At 40.8% G+C, this 21732-nt stretch overlaps 2 protein-coding genes across 9 annotated transcripts in view; one reads left to right on the top strand and one right to left on the bottom strand.

Annotated features, from left to right (window-relative positions):
- Positions 1–3638, top strand: part of STK24 (serine/threonine kinase 24) — a 49150-nt gene extending 45512 nt beyond the window's left edge. For all 4 annotated transcript variants that reach the window (XM_065678025.1, XM_065678026.1, XM_065678027.1 and 1 more), the window contains 3 exons: positions 168–236; positions 2119–2255; positions 2678–3638. In XM_065678025.1, the coding sequence (XP_065534097.1) occupies positions 168–236; positions 2119–2255; positions 2678–2714 (243 nt within the window). In that variant the 3' untranslated portion in view covers positions 2715–3638. The remainder of the gene's footprint in view (positions 1–167; positions 237–2118; positions 2256–2677) is intronic.
- A 5185-nt stretch (positions 3639–8823) lies between these two features.
- FARP1 (FERM, ARH/RhoGEF and pleckstrin domain protein 1) overlaps positions 8824–21732 on the bottom strand; it is a 219546-nt gene continuing 206637 nt past the window's right edge. For all 5 annotated transcript variants that reach the window (XM_065678032.1, XM_065678031.1, XM_065678030.1 and 2 more), the window contains 8 exons: positions 20058–20126; positions 18050–18139; positions 16867–16949; positions 16204–16316; positions 15558–15721; positions 12978–13085; positions 11505–11656; positions 8824–10394 (listed from right to left, as the gene is read on the bottom strand). In XM_065678032.1, coding sequence (XP_065534104.1) covers positions 10313–10394; positions 11505–11656; positions 12978–13085; positions 15558–15721; positions 16204–16316; positions 16867–16949; positions 18050–18139; positions 20058–20126 — 861 coding nt within the window. In that variant the 3' untranslated portion in view covers positions 8824–10312. The remainder of the gene's footprint in view (positions 10395–11504; positions 11657–12977; positions 13086–15557; positions 15722–16203; positions 16317–16866; positions 16950–18049; positions 18140–20057; positions 20127–21732) is intronic.

The raw sequence follows: 21732 nt of genomic DNA on the forward strand, positions 1-21732 counted from the left end.
TGTTAGGTTTTGTCTTTTCAGTTTTGAGCTTACACGTGTTGGAGGTGCTGTAGCCTCAGATAGCTGTAGCATGTTGGAACTACTTTTTTTATTTAATTAGTAACAGAGTATAATGAGGATGCTTTACTCTAGAAATAGAATTGATCACAGTTTTGTTTTCTTTAAAGGAAAAGGATATCCCAAAGAGGCCTCTGTCCCAGTGTCTGTCTACAGTTATATCACCTTTATTTGCGGAAGTAAGTCCTTGCTTTAAAATTTAACAGGTCCAGGATTTATGTTTCTGAAAAATAGAAAAATACAATGAATGACGCCTAAGGTTTCTACAACCCATTTGGAACATACTGTGTTACAGCTTTAGCTGTGCCCTTTGCTTTCATGCATGCCTGCTATTAAGAGCTTTCTTTTGCTTCTAATAGTACTTCATTAGTACTACTGGTGAACATTAGGCTACTGATGAACCCAGGACAATGTGCATGGTAGCAGCATCAGCCATGGTAGCCTAAAGCAATGAACATGAAAAATACTCAGTGCAATAAAGCAATTAGAATTATTTAAAGGGGATGTCCTCTGTATTGGTTAGTCAGACTCCAGTGTTAAGTTAGCCTGACATTCTCCTGCGTAGAGTGGAGGAACACTTTAAATGGAGATTTATTTATTTTGTGCCATTCTCCATTGCGGTTCTTCATGTATTATCCACTTGCTTGCCTCTGTTTGCGAATTTTCTTTCAATTCTCTACCCTTCCATCTTCCACACATTTTTTTTCTGGGTGCTATGTGTCTCCTTTAGGTTTTCCTTCTCCTTTTCCAATACCAGGCATGATACAGGTCCTGCACCCAGTGTCATCCACACTCCATCTTCTGTTTTCATTCTTTATTTTTCATTTTCTCATCGCCATGCCCTTTATTGCATGATTCCTAGAAAACTCTGCTCCGAGTTCTTCCTTCCCATGATATGGCTAACTAGTTGCTGTCATTCTTTACCTTTCTTGCTTCCTATCTTCATTTTCAGTGTCATTCTTTTAATTGCCATTTGCTGATCCCTGTGAGTGTATGATTCCCCCAGCACTGTGGTAGCAACACAAATATTTTTCACTACAGTCCTTATCCAAATTGTCATTTACTTTCATCTCTATAACATGTAGAGGCTACAGAAGATTTTTTCCTCACACACTTGTATCTTTTCATGCTGTATGAGAAGACTCTTGGTCTGCTTGGTCTGGTATCTGCTGTTTAGTTCATACTTTAGACTCCTCTTCCTGCTGTTTAGTTCATACTTTAGGCTCCTCTTCTATGCAACTTCTGGAGGATAGCCACAACTTTCCCAAACTGTTCCGGAATCTTGTTTCAGGGTTTCCTTTTCCTTATGGGTATGGTCACTGTTTCTGCTCTCCTGGGGAAGCCTTATGTTACATTTTCAGTGTTCCATTTATGTAGCACCATCAGGAATTATTGCAAGTTAAGTCAGTGAGTTGCTCCATGGATCTCCTCCAGAAAGAGCAAAGCTGCCCATTTGAGCTTTTTGTCATCATGGAGGTGTCAAAGCTTTCGGCACAGAAAACCAGCTACTCTCCCTAAGTAATCTTAGTGAGGCACTGAGACCTTCCCTCTCAGCCCTCAGTTCCTGGCTGGTTGTGGGATCCCTTGCTCTGGGGGCTGGGGGGAAAATGAGAGAGTACTTGGGGTACCCTGTTAATAGAAGTGATAGGGTGAAAACATTTTCCACCAGTGCTTGCACAAGTGCACCTGCAGTGTATACATATAGGTGTAAAGTATGTATACTATAGTGAGTATGTATAAGCAGCACATCTTGAAATTACACGGCTACAGGTAAACAGAGCATGTAAATAGTGCATCTTACTTGGAATACTTTGTAATATTTCAGTTGAAAAGGATATATGAATGAAGGAATACTTGTGAAGATGAATGACATCCTGATAACTACTGCAAAGACTAACTTCAGGATGAAAAAGGCCTTCAGGATGTGAAGGTGTATAATGAAAGTCAAATCCTGGCATTGTGAACACTGTTGGTCACTTCCTTATGAGGTTTTGCTTTATATTGTTTACAGAAATATTTATGAATCTCTTATTAATGTATCTCTTCCTGGTTTTCTTTCAGTTGAGAGAGAAGAGTGAAGTGTGTGGTGGTAACACAGATTCCATAGAAGAACTGAGAAAGGCCATTTATTTAGCTGAAGAGGTTTGTCCAGGCATTGCAGATAATTTGGTGTCGCACCTTGTGCAGAGGCTTCAGAGGTAATGAAATTATTTCCCTAAAGGTTACAGAAAACTGCAGATTTGATTATGCAAATATCTGGCTAGTGTTAATTTGAAATAATTTCTATTCAAAGAAAGTTAAGTGCTTGCTTCCGCTATGAGAGTGGTGAGACACTGAAACAGTTTGCCTAGAGAAGTTGTGGCTGCCCCATCCCCAGCAGTGTTCAAGCCCAGGTTGGACGGGGCTTTGAGCAACCCGGTCTAATGGGAGGTGTCCCTGCCCATGGCAGGGGGGTTGGCACCAGATGGTCTTCAAGGTCCCTTCCCACCCTAAACCATTCTGTGATTCTATGAAAAAGGCTGGAACTTCAGCAGCATAAAATGGAATAACTTTTAGTTGCCGGTTGTTGCAGAACTCCTTTCTGAAAATCACATCAAGAACTATTTCTTTTCTCCTTCAGATACTCATTAGCTGGAGGAAGTACTTCATCCTACTGACCTACTGTTCCTGATTTTTCTAAGACAACTGAAATCCCACAGTATCTGCAGTGAAGGCGTACACCCTAATGTTGTTCTGTTCCTCTCTCATTGGAATGCCCTTTGGTGGAAGGACATTCCGAAACATAACAAGAGTGAAAAGGAAGTCTCTCGGATGGAGGCAGTCCTTTTCATCAACTTAAAGCTATAATTTTTTTAAAAAATGATAATGCACATATTCCAGGGAGGTGACTTTTTGTAAAATCTGAAATGTATATTTAGGTTTGTGATAGAGAAATTGAAGATATTGAGAAACCTCAGGTATCTTGCTTTAAGAATTCCACTGGGAGATGGCATATGTTGGAATTGTGTACAGATATGTATATAATGTCTTTTTTAACTGAAAGCCTTTCAACGTGGATAAGGAATCACTGTGTACAAAATGGTAAAGTGCTTTTGTAGATAATGTTAGTGGGGTAAATATTTGACAGGCCATAACTGAGTATTGCCTTGCCTTTATTACATGTAAATTTTGAACTCTGTGATACGTGACTCTTGGTTTGATTTTCGTATGTGAAGGATTTGCCATTGAAAGAGTTAATCCTGTACCATGGAACCTTCTACTAGTACCTCAGCAAAGACACAACTTTATTTCTCCAGTATTTCTTTCTTCTTAATCTATATTCTGAGTGTGACTTTTGAATTATGGTACTATTTCTGGTTGTTTTAATTCACCTTGTCTCTCAAAACTTGAAATTATTGTTTTTCCTAAAGAATAAGCTCTTTCAGTTTTTCAGTTTTAAATTGTGCCAATGCAAATTCTGAACACTGTGTATTGTTCAGGTTTAGTAATAGGTGTTTGTGAAGCTTGTAGTGAAATTCAGATACAATCTTTTTTTCACCTGACCATGTTTGAATGCTCACGCAAATAAATTATTACCTTCATTTCTTCTGAAGTATTTCCATAAGATGTTGGCTCTGAGCTCTGAGACAGTGGCATGGATTTCATCCTCATGCCTGTTTTCATCATTAAAATGAATGTCTTGCAGTGTAAAAGAAAAATTAGCCACAGACTCAATATTCGGTCTTGCTGCCTAAATCTGTGTGTCTCTTTACTGGAAGTGATGGCTATTGGACAGAAAGGCTGCAGAGCTGAGCCTGAGTGAGTGGTGTATGCCATGTCCTATTACTTGTCTCCCCAGAAAAAATGTCCAAAATTTGAGATTTCCACTGTTCTCAGTGCTCTTAGTAGCTGACTTAACATTTCATAATGACTGGAAGCAGTAACATTAGTGACATGCACTGCCGATTGGGCAGCATTTTGGTTTTTCATGCTGTTACTCTAGGTTTATCTTGCTTTTTTCCACCAAGGCTATATTCAGGTGCTGCTTATTCTTGTAGCTAGGAGAGCTCTTTTGCCTTGTTTTAATGAGGAAATTGATGATTTTATGTTTTACATGACAGTGAGGTAACTTACCTGTTTAATTAAAAAAAAAATATGAATTTTGGAACAGAAAGGATTAAAACTTTTTCGAAGTACAGGTATATCTACCTGCCTTGGTACGAAAAGACCCAGGTTATCTAAGCAGCCTGGAAGCTGGTGAGGTGTCCTTGCAGAACTTCATATCACCCTCATTCTATGCATATAAATTGCCTTAATTATTAATGTAATAATTTAACACTACAAAGACACTGGGGCTATGAACTTCTGACCTGGTTGCAACAAGTCTGAAGAAATGAGTGGACATGTGCTTGTTCTCTAACCAGTGTTGCCAGTGTAATGAGGTAGTGGTTTTCCGTTATGGCTACATGGATTTAAGGTAAATTGAACAATGCCTAAGTCCGAGCAATGGTTTCTAATTCCTCTTTTATTAATATCTTTAAGTACGTTGGCTTGTGTGCTCTTAAACATTAAAGCTAGGCTTACCCCCTTGACGAAGCAAATCTAGCTCTGCTATTGCAAAATGCACCCCTGAATACAGTGCCATGGGAAACTTGCCTGTGACATCTCAGTAACAGAACATTCAGCACTTCGGTAAATACGTGCTGTTACAGCATACAGAACCAAACGGATGTGCTTGCATTTGGAATACAGATAGATTAACAGCAGCTTTTCTCCAGTCATCTGTTCACGTAAGGATTTTAAATTGAAGTGAGTGCACTTGGGGATGCACAGAGCTCAGAGATTTAGCGGGGAAGTTAAATTTATGGTGCTGGCTGAAGCCTCAAGAATTTCTCAATCAGAAAATTGAATGGAATTGCAAGGTCTGCTCTTTTTGAACAATCATTTAAAAGTTATACACGTTTGTTTTTTGAGTTGCATTTCAGTTGTGTTCCAGGACTGTATGCTGAGGAAATACTTCTCAGAGTAGCTTGTGGCAGAATTTGCATAGTGAACGTGTCCTTTGGTTTGGGAGCTTAAGATGCGTAAGAGCTACAGCCAGGGCGATTGGCCAGAAGGCTGCGATGCTTAGGAAAAGACAAGACCTCATTTATGGTAGAGATGTGTATTTTTATATGTGATATATAGGTTATTTAAATATAGACTATCTTAAACTGAGATTCGCTGCAAAAAAAGTGTGCTTTATCTTGAATGTAAAATTACAATCATTTGCTTTGGAAAGTATGGATGCTTTAAAAACCGGATCTATATTGGTAACAGAAGGGGAGCTTTGTTTGAAAGAAGCTTGTCCTCAGTTTCTGAGAGAAAAAGAAGCGTGTTGATATTTTAAGAGGTTATCTTATGCTAAAATCATGTCTGCGTTATAATGTTGCACTGATTTTTCTGTGCAGGTAGTACTTCACTTAGTCTTGAATATACTAAGCGACGAGCTAGCCCTATTTATGCAACATTTAAGTTAGTGGAACTGCATATTTGTCAGGGATTTCAAGGTTAGGCATTAAATAAACTCACTGTTTAAAGAAAACAAAATCAGTCATTTGAACTGAAGGCTTGCTTTTTGTAAGTATCAGATGTGTAATCTATTTTTTTAACTTAATTTTCCGTGCAGTTGCACTTTGTTGATCACCAGTTTACTAAAGGACGACGGCACGATTGCCGTCATTCTGAATGCTTTTGGTGTGCTAACAGAGCAGCTCTTCCTCAGAAGAGCCACGGTTCCTTTGCAGCTCAGAATGTTTTGTGTACATCCACATCAGTATGGACAGATGAACCAGTTACTGCGGAATGATTTACCTGTGGTGTTGCACCCTCATGGTACAGGGGGAAGGTAAGAGCGTGTGCATTGGCACTTACCTGCAGAGCAGTTACTACTGTGACTTCTGTTCCTCCTGTGTCCACTGGAACTCCTTCACCTGCCTCCGCTTTCAGTGGGCTTGTGAAATGTTTAGCTCTTACTACTTCATGTGGCATTCTGTATTTTTTTTTAAACAACATGCTATCAGTTTGCAACCGTTTTACATTAGCCTTACTTTTCAGGAAGTGTATTTTGCCTTCAAACATGTCACTGCAGGAACATTACCAGGATTGCTAAGAAGCATGGGGATAACGCAAGGATCAGTACAATCGCAAATTATTTTTCCAAGTTGCTGGGGAGGAGCTTGAAGTATAGCACAAACCTGCAAGCTTGCTCTTTTTAACTGCAGTTTGCAGATGTGCGAAGTGTCTGCAATGGTTTCCTGCCTTCTTGGAAAGTATGATTACAGAGGACGATTCCAGTGCGTGTGTGGTTTTCTGTAACATTGCTGTCTGTTTATAACCGTGTATTTAAGTTTTACTTTTGTCGCTCTACACCAACATAATAAAACTTGTAAACTATGTGACCTAGAAATAAAGAAGGAAAAGTTTAATGAGACTTTGCCATCTGAGTGGTCAGTAAGATGAGATTTGGGGCTCTCCTCCCAGAAGGTGATGCTCCTGCGGCGTTCTACCTAGGCTATTGTCCCTGTGCTGGCACTGGTAAGCAGAAAGGTTATAAATTGGTGATCAGGTTTTAGTTGTAATAATCTTAGAATTTGTACAAGACAAAACTCTTGCATAAACTCAAACACTTTCTGAACACTGAGAATGTTTTTTGCCGTTGGGATATTTAATAAGCTAATTTCTGACAGATGGTCTACCCATGTGGGAAGTTTAGTTCTTTTCTTGACTGAGGTAGATTTTTATCTCCACATGAGTGATTGCTAGTGTACTGTCTCGGTTAAATATGTGCAGCTCTGTATTACGCTTTGTCCTATAGCAAGACAATGCGCATTTACAGAGGGCAGTGATTTAAAACCCGCATTGTATTCTCCATCCTGCCAGCCCAGTGACACCGATGAAGAGCTTGTGTCTAATTGCGTTAATGGAACCCCAAATACTGCATCCACAAGTGCTCATGTAACCTGTGACAAACCATGTGACAGCTGCACTCCTGTAATTACATTAGCATCTTCTGCTATTAAAAACTGTGTGTGCTGTGGGTTTTAACTCCACCAACTTTCCTGTGTCTCTGGTGGAGAGGTGGGGAGGAGCATAACAGTTCTAGCAACTGCTGAGTCCCTGTATGGCCATCCCTATGGTCTGAGGGAGAAGACCACATAACTGGTCCTCTATAACAAGGAAAAAATGCTCAAAATGGGGTTTTTCAGGTGGTGCTTGTTTCTCTGTTTTGCTCTTGGCTGACGGAATAGCACCTGGTTTTGCCTCTTTCCTTGTGAGCCCTTTTCTCTCTAGTCAGAGATCTTTATCCAGATTTCTGCAATCACAGCAGCTTTTGCTTTGCTTGCTCTCTTGCCTTTCAGTCTACCATTTTCAGCAGGCTTCAGCTGAATTTCCAAAGGCACTGACTAAACTTTTGTGACAATAGGTAGGCCTGAGGTATAGTGATAAACAGGCATGTCATAATGGAGGTTGAGTTGGAAATAAAGAAATGATGGAGCTCTTTAGTCTTGTGGAAGAAAATCCCCAGGAGTCCAGGCTTTGCTGAGCCCACTGTATGCGCTGCAGCTTCCTAAGGTAATAAGGCTCCTGTTTTGCTTTTATTTGTTATTTGAAGAAGAAACTGGTTATTCATGGTGAGTAATAACAGCACCAAGAGTAAGTCTCTTAGTGACCAGTTTGAGGTTTTCCCACTGCTGCAACAGGAAAGCTGTATTTAGTCTTGGCTGCTCCCCAGGGACATGCTGTGACCTGCCTTTCTTTGTGCCCCACTGGATGGGATGACCAGCAGCATGCTGTGAATTGGGGTTAGAAGCAACTGCTTAAGTCTCACAGCTTTCTAATAAACTGCAAGTTTTATCCATACATACAGATTCAACTGATTGTAAGATATGACTATCATCAAGATAGTCACCTTTATTCTCTTGCTGTTCGCTTTCAGCTTTGGGTTAACCTTAGGAATAAAGAACTAGGGAATATTGATAAATGAGGGCAGTTCAACTGGTTCCATTAAAAAAGAAAAAAACCAAGGAATTACTCTGGTAGAGATGGAAGAAGATAATCTATCTTATTTAAAACTTCTTATTTTCTATAGGAAAAAAACCAATACAAAAAGGTGAAACTCCTGAATCAGGCGCATCCTATGAAAGTGCAGCCACAGACTACCTCTGCTCTCTGCCACACAATAGTGTGAAGTTGTTAATCTGTCTCTGCTGTGAGCTGTTCCTGTCTCATAATGATATAGTGCCTTCTTCATGTTCCCAGCCAGTGCCGAAGTGCTCGTTCCTGGATGTTGTTGGTATGCTGAGGCTGTTGAATTCACTTGCTTTGGCCCTACAGAACAAGGTTGCAGCCTTGGAATGGACAAGCTACTGGGACCTGACACGGGCACAAAAGGTCTTCAGATCTTTTTCTACCTACTTGCTAAGTTTGTCCTTCATGTCATAGACAGAGGTGATGCCAGAGGGTAGATGTAATCATTATATCAGCCCTGATCAGGGGAGATGGCTAAGGAGAAGAGCAAGTGCAACTCCTGTCCGGGAGCAGGAAGGTTTCCACACAGCCAAAGGAAGTATTCAGAAGTCCTTGTTTCCCTTTGCCAGAGGCTTGCAAGCTGGCCATGGGGACTGCTGCTTGTCGTAAGGGGTTAGGATCCCTCCCTCTCCTTGGATGGGAGCCTGCCTGCATGTACCTTTGTTTGAGGGATGTGAGGGACACAAAGAAGGCTTTGCTGTCTCAAAACAGGAAGAGTATGATCATATTGTGAGGTATTTTATTCCCTTTTGTTGCAAGCAAAGCTGTCAGCCATTTTATACATTGCACATCATAGCTAAGCCATTAACAAAGTGAAGAGCTAGATGAAGAGAAAGTAGGGGTAGAATAGTCCCAGCTTCTTTTCTCATATCCAGGCCACTCTGCCTAGCTCTGCCTCCTCAGAGGTTCCTAATGGGGACAGGTGTATTTCCAGCATGTTGAACTTGTGTTCATGGGAGTTTTAAATCACCCTCCTGACAAAGTGTTTCTTTAAACATAAGGCAAAGCATCTTAGAATAGCAGACTTAGTGCTGCCAACCTTCTGAGAGGGGCAACAGCTTATCCAAACTAGGGTGATTGATAGCCAGTGGTAAAGCTGGGTATGTGAAATGGGTGGAACTGCTGCTCTCTGCATACTGAGTATGTGAGAAGAGAGACTGAAACTCCAACCAGAAACTTAAAGTCATGCCAGGAGGTGTAGCAGGCAAGATAAAAACCTGGGGCTTCAGGGGTACCCCCAGCTTACAGCAACTGCAATACCAAAACCCTCTCCAAATCAATCACCATTAGCTGCAGTTCCCATAGCGTATGGGTTTTCTTTCACACAAACAGCAGAACGTCACCACAGCCTTTAATTTCTTCTTGTACATACCATTCACAGTACATTATCAGCCCAAATAATATTGCACTGGATTATTTTAAAAAGATTTCATCTTGCGAGTAGTATTCACTTTTCAAAGCCAACAGAGGAACAGTTTGGTCAACTTGCACCGAGAAAAGGGTTAGGTAAGAATCCTATACTTTATTTATACCACATGGATTTGTAACCCCAAAGGGAGATGAGAATGACCTGTAAACTGTTTCCTTGTTAAAGATAGAAAATTAGTAATTCCTTGCTGATTAAATGTAGAAAGACTGGGGGAGAAGATGAAATCTGAAAGTTATCTCATTCCTGTTAGACTGCTTGCTGTATATATAATTATATTCTATACTGGGAAAGTCCATCTACATTTAAAAATCCAGCAGTCTACAGATTAACATGGTAAAAAAAAATAATATATCTTTATGCAAAGAGAAGAAATAGTGTTTGCCTCAGAGGAGAAAGTGTTCGGATTGTGACGTCATCTTTTTGTTTTAGGTGCAATCTTTGAGGCAACAAAACGTCTTTTGGCATTTGGCACTCTAATAAGGACAATATTTTAATACTGGCACAAGCTAAAAACAGCACAGAATGACGAAATACAAGACATGAAACAAACCGCAGCCACTGGGATGGTGGTACGCTAGCCTGAACGTACGGAGAACTTGCTTACTTTAACAGTTTTGCTGAGGAATTGCAACCGTTTCTGCAAAACCACACTGATGTTTGTTTCTTTCCTTTTACCAAATTGTAAGTTTTCCTAAGCTTGGAAGGAGACAAGAGTTTCAAATGTCCTCTAGAAAATCAGCAGCTGCTGGACAATCAACACGGCGGCTTGTTTAGCCGTCAATAGGCGTGAGGCTCTTTATGACTCAGAGCTTGGGTGCGAGAGGCAGAGCTGGTGGCACTTCGGATCACTTCCATCCATCTGGGAGGAGGCACGAGGAGACACAAGCAAAAGAATGGTCAATTCCTAAGCATAGACCTCTTGAAAGCTACAGTCTGCACTACCAGTTGGACAGAGGTTTATCTCCAGGGCCTACAGAAGCATCTCCAATTCACTCCTAAGTCTAGCCGAAGGCAAGAGGATCTAGATCCAAGTGGCTGACAAATGCATATACAAAAAGAAGTTTAACACCCCCAAAATTCATGAACTTAGGGTTTTACTCATTCTGCAGACACCCAGTCTCCTTTACTTTTTTTTCTGGATGGGACAAGTGATGACCAGTCACGACCAACCACTCTTTATTCTAGAGTGAAAAAATGCGATTTAGCTCCAGTTCCTACTTCTTTTTCCTAGAACTGGGAAGGGGCTTTTGTGCTTTTCCCTTTTCTACTCTTTGTCTCTTTCCCACAGTTTGCCTAATTTATACTTTTAGACTGATAGGGCTAAAGCTTTAAAACAGCTTTCTTCAATAAGAGATGATGTTAAGATTTTTGACGTTAAACGTGTCATATAAAGGAGTTACATTAGTTCTCAGTGTGAACAACCTCAAACTGCCATTTAGGAGGAGCAGAATCTGGTTCCTGGCTTTCCATGCATCTGAAATTCAGTGGGAAGTATAAAAATTCCATGCTGAAGTGGCATAAACACATAGTAAGAGTTTTATTTCAGGTGTGGATTTTCCATTCAGTTGCACCAGAGGGAGTGAAGTTATTCTGAAGAGTCCTGTGATCTGTCTACGTGCTTGCTGAAGTGTGAGACACAGAGCCAACCTGATCAATTTTGTCTGTGTAATTCCTGTTTTGTAGTGATTACTACACTCATCAGTAGTGTAGTAGACTGATTAGTGTGACACTAATCAGTCACAGCCATCACATCATCAAACCCGACCACTTGGTTCTGAAGTTATCAGATTGAAAACGTCTTCTGAATTTTAAAGGGTTCTTTCTCTCATTGTGCTGAACTGTGTGCCTGAATTACTGAACCAATTTACTTAAAGTTCCATTCTACTAACCTTCTTTGGCATCTACTAATCACCTACTAACCTCCTGGAATTCTACCAACTTCCCTCTCACAGAAGACCGACGTACTTACCTTTCAAATGTGTATTCACTTTCAGCCCTGAAGTAGTACACGTGGGACTTGAAATGTAGCTTGAACACATAATCTTTGTGAATGTTTTCAGATTCAGAAGGGATGGTAAGTGAATATCCCAATAAAGGAAGGCTGGCTAAAGGATGATTGTCCTGAAAAGAAATAATAGAAAATGCTCTATGGTCAAATGCTCTTAAGTAAAGAAAGCCCATAAAATGGAAGACACATACTCATTTGAAGTTCATCATTGTGTTTTCTCACATGCATGAAAAAAATACCAACTTTATACAATCACACTGAGCTTAACTGTCTTGTAGTTTCAGCTTGCCTCTCTTTATAGACCCTTCTCACAAGGACCTGCTGCCTTGGGATCTGGGATCTACCGCAGGCTGATCCCATCACTATTTCCTCATGAGAAAGTTGTCTGAAATCTCGACCATTCACCGCTTTTAAGCTGACAAACATAAAGCCCCATCATTTGGCATCAGCAGGCACAGCACACATGTTCACAAGTGGGAAGTGAAACATTTCTTCCTAATGTCTAATCTAAATCTTCCCTCTTTCAGTTTAAAATAATTTCCCCTTGTTGTATCCCTACATGCCCTTATAAAAAAATCCCTCTACAGCTTTCTCCTAGGTCCCCTTTAGGTACTGGAAGGCTGCTAGGTCTTCCCACAGCTTTCTCCAGGCTGAACAAGCCCAGCTCTCTCAGCCTGTCTCCACAGGAGAGGTGCTCCAGCCCTCTGAACACCTTTGTGGGCTTTCTCTGGACTTGCTCCAACAGCTCCACATCAGTCTTGTGCTGGGGGCCCTGGAACTGCACACAGTATTGCAGGTAGGGTCTCATGAGAGCGGAGCAGAGGGGAAGAATCAGTATTCCACCAGTATTTTTTTTTTAGTGCAGAAACTATCATTAGGGGTTTCTATAGCAATGAAAGTATGATGTAGCAACTTGAATTATTTTGTGTTTATGTCCTCCTTGAACACAGAGCTTCAAATGTCCAACAGATTGTAGACTTTTACAGTGGAATGTTTGCTAATATGGATTAATCACTGGCCACTGTTCTCTCTTGTTTGACTTGACTTAAGCATCCATAATGGCAAACTAAATTGGTACGTCACTATCAGGTCTTTAATTGCAATAATCTCAGAATCTCTACGCAAGCAAACTCTTGTTAAAACCCACACCACAGTTTCTGAGCAGCAGTGGTATCTGTTGTGCTTTCAGGGATGACACAGACTGTAACTGATCAAAGTTTCAGGGAAGAAGTATGTGCTCTTCCACTGCCAAGCGAGCAGATAGAGAAAAGGCTCTGCTCCACAGTCCACCCGCTACTCAGCCATGACCAGTGCACCTGCTTCTCTCACCTACAGCGCCACTGACTGATGGACGCTTTTCTCTCCCTCCTTTCTGAAAACACAAAAGGTCTTTTCCAGCGCCCTCCCCCCCGCCCCCCTTGTGCAGTCTGTTACCTGGTGCGATTTATAGAAGAACATACAGAAGTTGGTGAACACCACCCAAAGCTTCTGCCACCCATTGCTGTTCTTGAATTTTCTGAGGAGATTTCCAGACAGCTGGTTCTGAAACAGATCAGAAGGAGCCAAATGAAACAGTGAAGGGTACCTGCAGTTTAGTTATTGTAAGAAAAATTATCTGCCTTTATCTGGTTGTATGTGACCTTGTTGTACGTGAAAATGTCTTGGTCGAATGCATGTATATTTCTTCTGCATTGTTCTGCTTCTGGGTAGTATTTTATCTAATAGATATTGTTTGTAGCTGGGTACTTCCAAAAACTTCAAGCTACTATACTCATTATTTTTCCTTTAATTGAGCTGGCTTTTCAGTATTACATTACTAAGCATCAGTCTTGTTATTCTAGTCTGTCTTTGCTCTTTTTAAAATGATACTTAGAATGGAAACAGAAAGTCTGACATGAATTTGTGATGTAAAGGAAAATTATGACATACTTTAGAATCACAGATAGAGATTGAGCTCTCAGTACCCAGTGAGTTCACATGGTAACTTTTCAAAGATTTCAAAAGCAAGGACTGTTAACCTTACTCTCAGCTGAATTCTGGATGCTTTAAGAAAAAAGGAGGAGGAAGCCGTAACCAAGTACAAGTATTTAATGGCTGGCTGACTCAACTCTCTCCACATTGTGACAATGAGAAGTCCAGTATCATTGTGCCTTGCAAATCAAGGGGAATTCTCAGTGAATTAATTCCTTCCCATTCCTTGCTGACTGTAAGGGCCCTCATGTGGATCAAAATGGCTGTTTACATCATTCTCTTTATCTAATGCAGAAGCTAACAACTTCATTTGTAAAGCTTAACAAAGTCTGGTGATCCTGATGTATCTACTTCAAATGAAATATTCTTGAAAATGTTCTGTTTTCACCAGTCTTGGGCATACAATAAAGCCTTTGCTTTAAAATCATCCCCTTCTCTGATATCTGGACTGGTGCCTCCTTGCCCTAAGTTACAAGCGTACTCCTTAATTTTCTGTTACCTCATTACTCTGGAGGATATCATAAAAGGACACGCTTTGCATTCGGTACCAGCAGACATATGAAATGGGAACAGGCCGCTGATCACTGATCAGTCCAGCAGGTAGGGAAGTACAGTCACTGACAGAGAGAGGATCTTCTACCATGAGAGAGACAGAAAGGAGGGAGAGACACAAAGAAAATAAACGATAATGCTGAAGTGAGAGCCACCAACAGAATGACGTGAGCATGAGCGTAACCTGCCACGCATGGAACAGCAGTGGAGCTGAAGATGTTTTCACAGAACAATGTATGTCTCCGGGGTGTGTTTGGTCTTCGCTGCTCTGTTTGCATTCATTTGAGGTATAAAAATAAGGAACAATGAGCACTGATCTCAGACCAGAAGATATGCCTCACTAAATGTTTAATTGTTAGAATTGGTCACTGGTTTTAGTTTCACATCTATTTATAATAAGCCCTCTGCTTTAGGGAAAAATATGAGACCTTGTTCCGTGCTGAGCTATTCCTCCCTTGCAGGACATAAGGATATACAGAGCAGAAAGTCAACCTGCATGGGATTGACATGAGACTCTACAGTCAGTGTTTTCTAGTGGAGAGTAATTTTCTCTGCCATATTTCAGGAACAAATTCATCTTCTGTTTAGAAACCGAGACAATCACACAAACTATAAATACGTCTGTCCTTGCGTCTCTATGTTCTGCATCATAATACATCTTCTCTAGGCCAATGGCAGCCTGATGTCTGAGGGCAGCCCATTGAGTGCAAGTCCACTCTCAGTTTTAAGATTCCTTTTACCATTTCCATTGAGCATACATTTCCATTTGTTGAGAACTGTGATAAAGTACTCAGAGCTCCCTGGAGACTCCCTTGAGTGAAGGAAGAACACCTAAGCCGGCTTACCACCTCATCCTATAACCTATACTGAATGGGGAGCCTTTCATTTTAATCTTTGAAAAGTCAATGCCTGCATCTCGTCTGTGGAGTACAGGATTAAAGGAATGCATACCAAATTGGCTTAGCTGTGACTGGGGAGGGAAAAAAGGATTTTCATTTTGAGGTGGAAAACGCAAATAAAGAAAAAAGCAGATGAGACTGAGCAATGAGACAAGGTTCCAGAAAAGATGGCTAGGTAAAGAAAGTATGTTTGTTAGTAATACATGTAAGTAAAACTGGCTGCAGCAGCTAAAGACAATATCCTTTCAGCTCAAGCAATGACTTAATGACTCTATAACAGAGCATTAAGCAGTTCAACCTGCTTTAAATTTTAAAGGGCATCAGCATTTTTTTGGACAGTTACTTCTATGAAAATTACTGCTCTAACTGAAATCATGAAGATGCACTAAGGAGCGGATACATGTTTCTTGACTGATGGTTTATGCCATCTTTTACGCATAATTAAACAGATGTGCCTGAAACTTCCCCAGGAGGAGACAACAGAACAGGGAGGAGACAACGGAATAGTGCACTTATTAAGGAGGAGCAAAAAGGAAATTGTCATTCAAGAGCGAATCTGGAGCTGCAGTTCAGATCGTTCTGAGGTAGATACCTCCACAGCAATACTAAAGTCGATCATTGAAACACTGGTATTTCTGTGCCAGCAGACGTGCACCGTAGTGTTGCCACGGTGTGGTGACTGACGTTCGAGTGAGGTGCGGGATGCACTGAGGTCGTCCTCAGATTCCTGGTCTACAGTAGTTTCATCAGGAGACTCTATGAAATGCAGGGAAAAAGCATCTTTCTTCCTCTATGCAACAACATATATAATTGGAAAAAATAAACAAATCAATTCTGTCCACAATATCGTGAACTAAAACACACTTTTAAAAGTAATTTTGTGCAGATGTTAAATAGATTATCTTTTTACGTGTTTCTGGTTTATGTGTTAGAATCAAAGACTAACTACCATGCTTTGTTGCTGCTTTTAATACCTTCCAAGGACAGGCACTGCCCACATCTTGTTAAATAGTTCCTGGAATCTTTATGCTTAAGTCATTTCTCTATTCAGTGAAACTTTCTGCTAACATCAACAAGAACGTTAAAATGGCACATATATAAATATATACATATATATAAATCAGCTCCAAATGTATCAGTTTGACCTGTGGCCAGCGTTTTTCACCATTTTACTTAGAAGCAATTACCAATCATACTTGATAAAAATGAATAAAACCTCCTCTCCAGCATTTACTTACTGTTGTCAGGTGGGCTGCTAGCCAGTAACTCTGGAGCAGGGCCACTGCTTTTCTCTGCCAAGTCTATTGCCATCTGAATGTCCTCAGTCCACTTGTCCATTTCAGAGCGGGTACTAGCAATGAAAATTCAGGTTTTATTCAATTTCATACATGCTGGAAGCAAACACTAAAAAACAGTCACAGTCTGAGGTTACTCCTAGTTCAAATAAATAAATTACAGAATCATGGTTCGGGTTGGAAGGAACCTTAAAGATCATCCAGTTCCAACCCCCCTGCCATGGGCATGGGACACCTTCCACTAGACCAGGTTGCTCAAAGCTCATCCAGCCTGGCCTTGAACACTGCCAGGGATGGGGCAGCCACAGCTTCTCTGGGCAACCTGTGCCAGTGCCTCACCACCCTCACAGGGAAGAATTCAGACACAAAATGCTAGCCTTTTTCTCCTAATAACTTAGGTTTAGTTCTAACTTGCCCAGTTACCACTCTATTCTGCCCATTCACATTTTTTGTTTTTTAACAGGTGGCTTTCACAAAACAATAAGTTTTTGAAACTGTTTTAAGAGAAAGTCCAAACAAAATGCTGCCTCTGGTTTTTTACCTGTGCCGCTGTGAAAGCTGCAGAGATATATGGCTTATACATGTATGTTTTCCTCACTGAATTACCTTGCAGCAACAACGATGGACTGGTGTTGACCTCGCAGTGTTAGACAATGAGGAACCCCCCATTCCTCTTCACTTTCTTCTATCTGAGATACAAAAGCCCAAACGCAGTCAGATTGCAGAAGCACATATTTCTTAAGGTGAAACAGTGAACTGAACAAGCTCTTGCCATTGGGGAAAACTAAGAGAAATAGTCACAAACAACAATTCTGAGGTAGGTATTGCGAAAAAAATGGTGGCTTGAAGTTGGGAAAAAAGTAAGTTCTGCAATAACCTCTTACACCAAAAACATGGCTTCGTCTGCTCAGTGTCCAGAACCAGAAGGAAAATAGTGACGTTTTTATCAGAAGAGTGATTCACCATGCAAAAGGATATGTTAAATGCTGGACACTGCAGTATAACACAGTTCTGTTGCGAAGAAGTCCATGCCAAGTGGACTACCAATAGAGTGGATTTCTAGAAACCCTAGATAAAATTTGAAGCCTTGCAGGTGTTCAGAGTAATTCAGTTACAGCGGTAGTGATCACCTAACTCAGTTCTCAGGAATACAGTACTGAGTAGACACAAACCCATGAAAAGTTCCAAGGAAAATCATGGGGGGTGAGGCAAGTGTTTTGAAACTAGCAAAAATATTCTTGAACTTGTGCAAGAAGAGGAGGTAACAAGGTGCTATCGGCTTCAATTCACTGCTTCCCACAGGAATTGTAACGAGAGCTCCAACATATTGCTGCCAGCTTCCCAGCACTTCGGCTTTAAGATACAGAGCTGAAAACATTAGGAAATGTTTTTTAATGGAAATTAGACTGTCGCTCCTATTTACTTGCATAGCACAGGGTGTCTATAAGCAATTGTTGATGAAATACTTGTAAGAATCACAGATAAATTTACAGTTTAAAAAGAACCCATCTCACAAGAAATTTGCATTACGAGGAAGCTGCCTCCACAAATGCCTTTTTTTCTCCACTTCTGCTATATAATCGCCTTTGTGTAGAATGCTGCATGAACACACACCAAACCCAACAGAGCCCCATCAGGCTCTGGAAAATGTAGCCACAACTCCTCTGAATTAGAGAACAGCCTCTGGCTGCTGCTTTCAGTCCAGCAGAAATTCATCAAGCAATGCAGATGGGATGACAAATGGCCATTTACGCACATATCCCTTAAGTTAAGTTCTCATGATACTTACTGTCATGCCATACAGTGGGAGATGCCCATGGACTTTAAACTGATTTGATGCTGTCAGGCCTCTACTTGTGTACAACAAGATATCATTAAACTAAAAAGCAAGAATAAGCATTATCAGGATGATGCTGGCATGGATGCATGTAGAAAAAAAATATGGTAAATGAATGGTAAATATGAAAAAGCTTCTCAGTACTGGCTATTTATATGGCAGTCCTAATGCCTGAATCCAAAATACTGGCTTTCACAATATTTCAGTACCTAGGATTAGCACCAGTAATTTCCCTGCCTTCCTTCCCAGCTGGTCTCAGACACATTCCCACAATTTTCCACTGGATATCTTATGTTGCCTTCTAATGCACCCTTCATGATCTCTGGGTCAGAACTAACAAGCCACAACAGCAGTGAAACCAAGTAATACATTTTACACTCTCCCACACTTTGAAGCTATGGAAGATAAGGGTGTTTCACCAATGTCTTCTTCTCATTTGTGTGGAAAAATAAGTAAGCACGACGGAGAGGTGTGTCCAACGTAATTTTGAAGTAAGTGGCTATCTGTTACTCCCCATATTCAGGAGAGGTACAGATGGCTCTAGGTTAGAAATACCAAGGTGAAGAGACTGAGTATCTCAATTTGTAGAGCTTCCTGCATGTAACAGCAGTTGTCAAAAGCATGTCAAAAGACCACCTGCATTTTGTTGCTATAAAATGAAAGACATATTTTCACTGTGCCACCTGGGTCAAAGGATTTCTGTCTCAAACCAGACAGTTGCAGCAAGAAAATCACACTCTGTGGTGTGAAGCTGAGCTCTCACCACAGACATCTACAACCCAATAGCAGTAACTCTTAAGCTGTGTGGATCAGCCACTAGAGGGGGATTTAATTTTGCTAATGATTACACGTGTATTCAGTCGCAGAATACTGACCCCGGATTTTACCTCCAAAAAGATTCTGGTGCTTGAGACAGACCAAAGACTTTTTTGACAACACAAGCAACTGACTTTGAATGTTTTATACAGGTATAACACGGAGGCATCATCTGGTAACAAGAATTGTAGTATGCAAGAAAACATGCACCATATGCACTAGGCTTCTTGTTTAGTGCCTTTAAAAGCAGAGGATAATCCTACCCAGGTAGGTTTAGCTGTTCTATCTTTGGCTCATTTGAAAGATTAAATGTTAAACATCCTGTAAAGCCTAGCACACTTGCAAGCTGCTTCTTCTATACACCCACAGTCTTCACTTTCTGCATAAGAGAAGACAAGGAAGCATTTTTCTGGACTAGAACTGTAACACTGGACTAAAAAAATCTATGCACTCAACTGGGCATCCCGCTGGTGCCCTGGCACCAAGGGCTCAGCAGCAGCAACAGGATGCAGAGCTTGGGAGCAAGCCAGCTGGCTGGGAAGAAGAAGGAATCACCATTGAGTTCTTATGGATCAGAGACTGATCCACATAACCTGAAAATGGTGCAAGCAATGGTGGGAGGAGATCACCGCTCCTCATGTAAGAGCCACAAAATGTATCTCCAGGTAAAGGCAGGTCCAGCAACACACTGGGAGAGTCTGTGGGCTAAACCCTGGATAAACTTGGTTCTGTAATGCGCCCTGAGATGTGGATTATCGTTCATACCACCAGGAGTTACTCTTTATCTTCCTTTCTGGATATGATCACTAACCCTGGTGCCACTTTTCATTTTATAATGACTGCTTTTATTTAAGATGATGTGCTAGGAGGTATAATTTTATTATTATATTCACAGTGTCATATAAAAATTGCTTGATCTTTTTTAAGAAGCAGTTACAAAGAGAATATTGGGTTTGGACAGAAATGTAAGTTCTTAACAACCAGCTACAAAGGTTGATTATAAATTGACATATAAATTTATGTTAACTTAAATAAGGCTGTTTAAAAATACTCGCTGTAATTCACAATTCAAGTCTAGCAGTATGTCTAATAGTTGCTTGTAGTCACATTTAATTATGTAAAGAAAAACTGTCTTCTTGCTTACCAGAAAGAACATCCGTTGCTGTAAACCTTTTCCAGACAACTTACTGAGGCTGCCCAGTCGAATGAACTCCTGTGGGAAACAGATACAAAACAAATACGTATCTTCAGAAATAAAGATTACCATTATTACTATGCAAACAGAAATATGACTACTTGGTCATGGGACTGACTTGACTATTGGTCACCAAGACATTTTCTTTTCTTTATTATATGTGTTAAAAATCTTATTTATAGGACAATTTCTTTTGATTCGTAACTGTCTTTAGGATAAACTCCTCCATAGTTTTTCATTCATTTTCAGAAAATTCAGCTAAGCAAAATTTTCTTCACCTAACACTGGTTCCTTCAGACAGCTCCTTCTTTCTGTTTTAAGCATTTTTCATGGTACAAATGATGTAAAAACTAACTATAAGTTGGCCTGTATGTTACTGCTTAGTCACTGGTAAGCTTCTGCTCTGTGTATGGCACACATAGCTCTTCACTGAGATGTAAAAATCAGCTACACAAACCAACATCACCATCAGGAATGAAGGAAATCTGTCTGGCAGTGTGAGTTGTGGGTACTATCCATGTCTTATCATATAGTATATTAAATCAGATCAAACTGCTAAAGAACGTTTATCGATGGAACTATAGGAAAAGTAGCACATTTGAAACTTTCAAAATGCTGAATTCCTGGGATTACTGTAAACTAGACTGCAACTCTCCCTTCCACTTACCTGAAACCCACCAAAATACCATTTTCCAGTCACTCCCTCCAGCTTCTGCCAATAGGTTTATATTGATTTATTACAGTCTTTCTAAGGTTATTCTACTTGTGATTGTGAATGTAAAAGTCACATAAAGCATGAGAATCACCTGCAGCTTAGACATAAACTCTAAGATTAATTAGTTCACAGAGACACTCTGGTAATCTTAGGGTTGCTGTGATGCGTCCAGTTCCTCTAACTGCATTGTGTAAGGGCTAAGGGGTGGAAGAAGTGGCTATCCCTATCTCAGTAGGCTCATGTTACCAGAGCAGCCATTGGTAGCCGTTGCTGGCCACCAAATAATATTAATCTTGATTAAGATGTATATGGTACCACCTAATAGTCACTTGCAGGCTTAGCACCACCATGGCAAGCGCTGTGCAAAGACGTGAATCAAGAGCTGCAGGTCACTACAATCTGCAGGCACAATCGACCATGGGATGTTTTAACATCCAAGAGAAGAACCAGCTCAGTGGCAGTGGAGACCCTGCGCTGGGACAACTGGCAAACGATGGTTACCTACAGCCTCCTTTAGGACAGCTGAATCACCAGCCTAACGCGAGACTTGTCCTCTGAGATATGAAATTCAGCCACCTTAGAGTAAACACAGCTGTGGGTGATAGTGGCATTTGCCTGCCAGCCCGGCCTGCACTGGGGCAGGGACTTCACTTGGAGCCAGATAAGCTGCCAAAGGGCTGGAAGCAGCAACATCTTGGGCATGTGCCAGAGTATAGTGGCCAATGCTTTCTGCCTTGGCAGGCAAACAACTTCTGCACCCCGTCCGCCTTCTTGAACTTCCTATGACAAGAAGGCTTTAAATAGAACAGGGTAGCAGAAACACCCGATGACAGCATTTAATTTCATGTGATAGAGAGATGCACAGGCTGTGAAGGGCTTGCCAAGGAAGTGTCTGTGGATCACTGGAAG

This window comes from Lathamus discolor, chromosome 4 (assembly GCF_037157495.1).
Source record: "Lathamus discolor isolate bLatDis1 chromosome 4, bLatDis1.hap1, whole genome shotgun sequence".
NCBI lineage: Eukaryota > Metazoa > Chordata > Aves > Psittaciformes > Psittacidae > Lathamus > Lathamus discolor.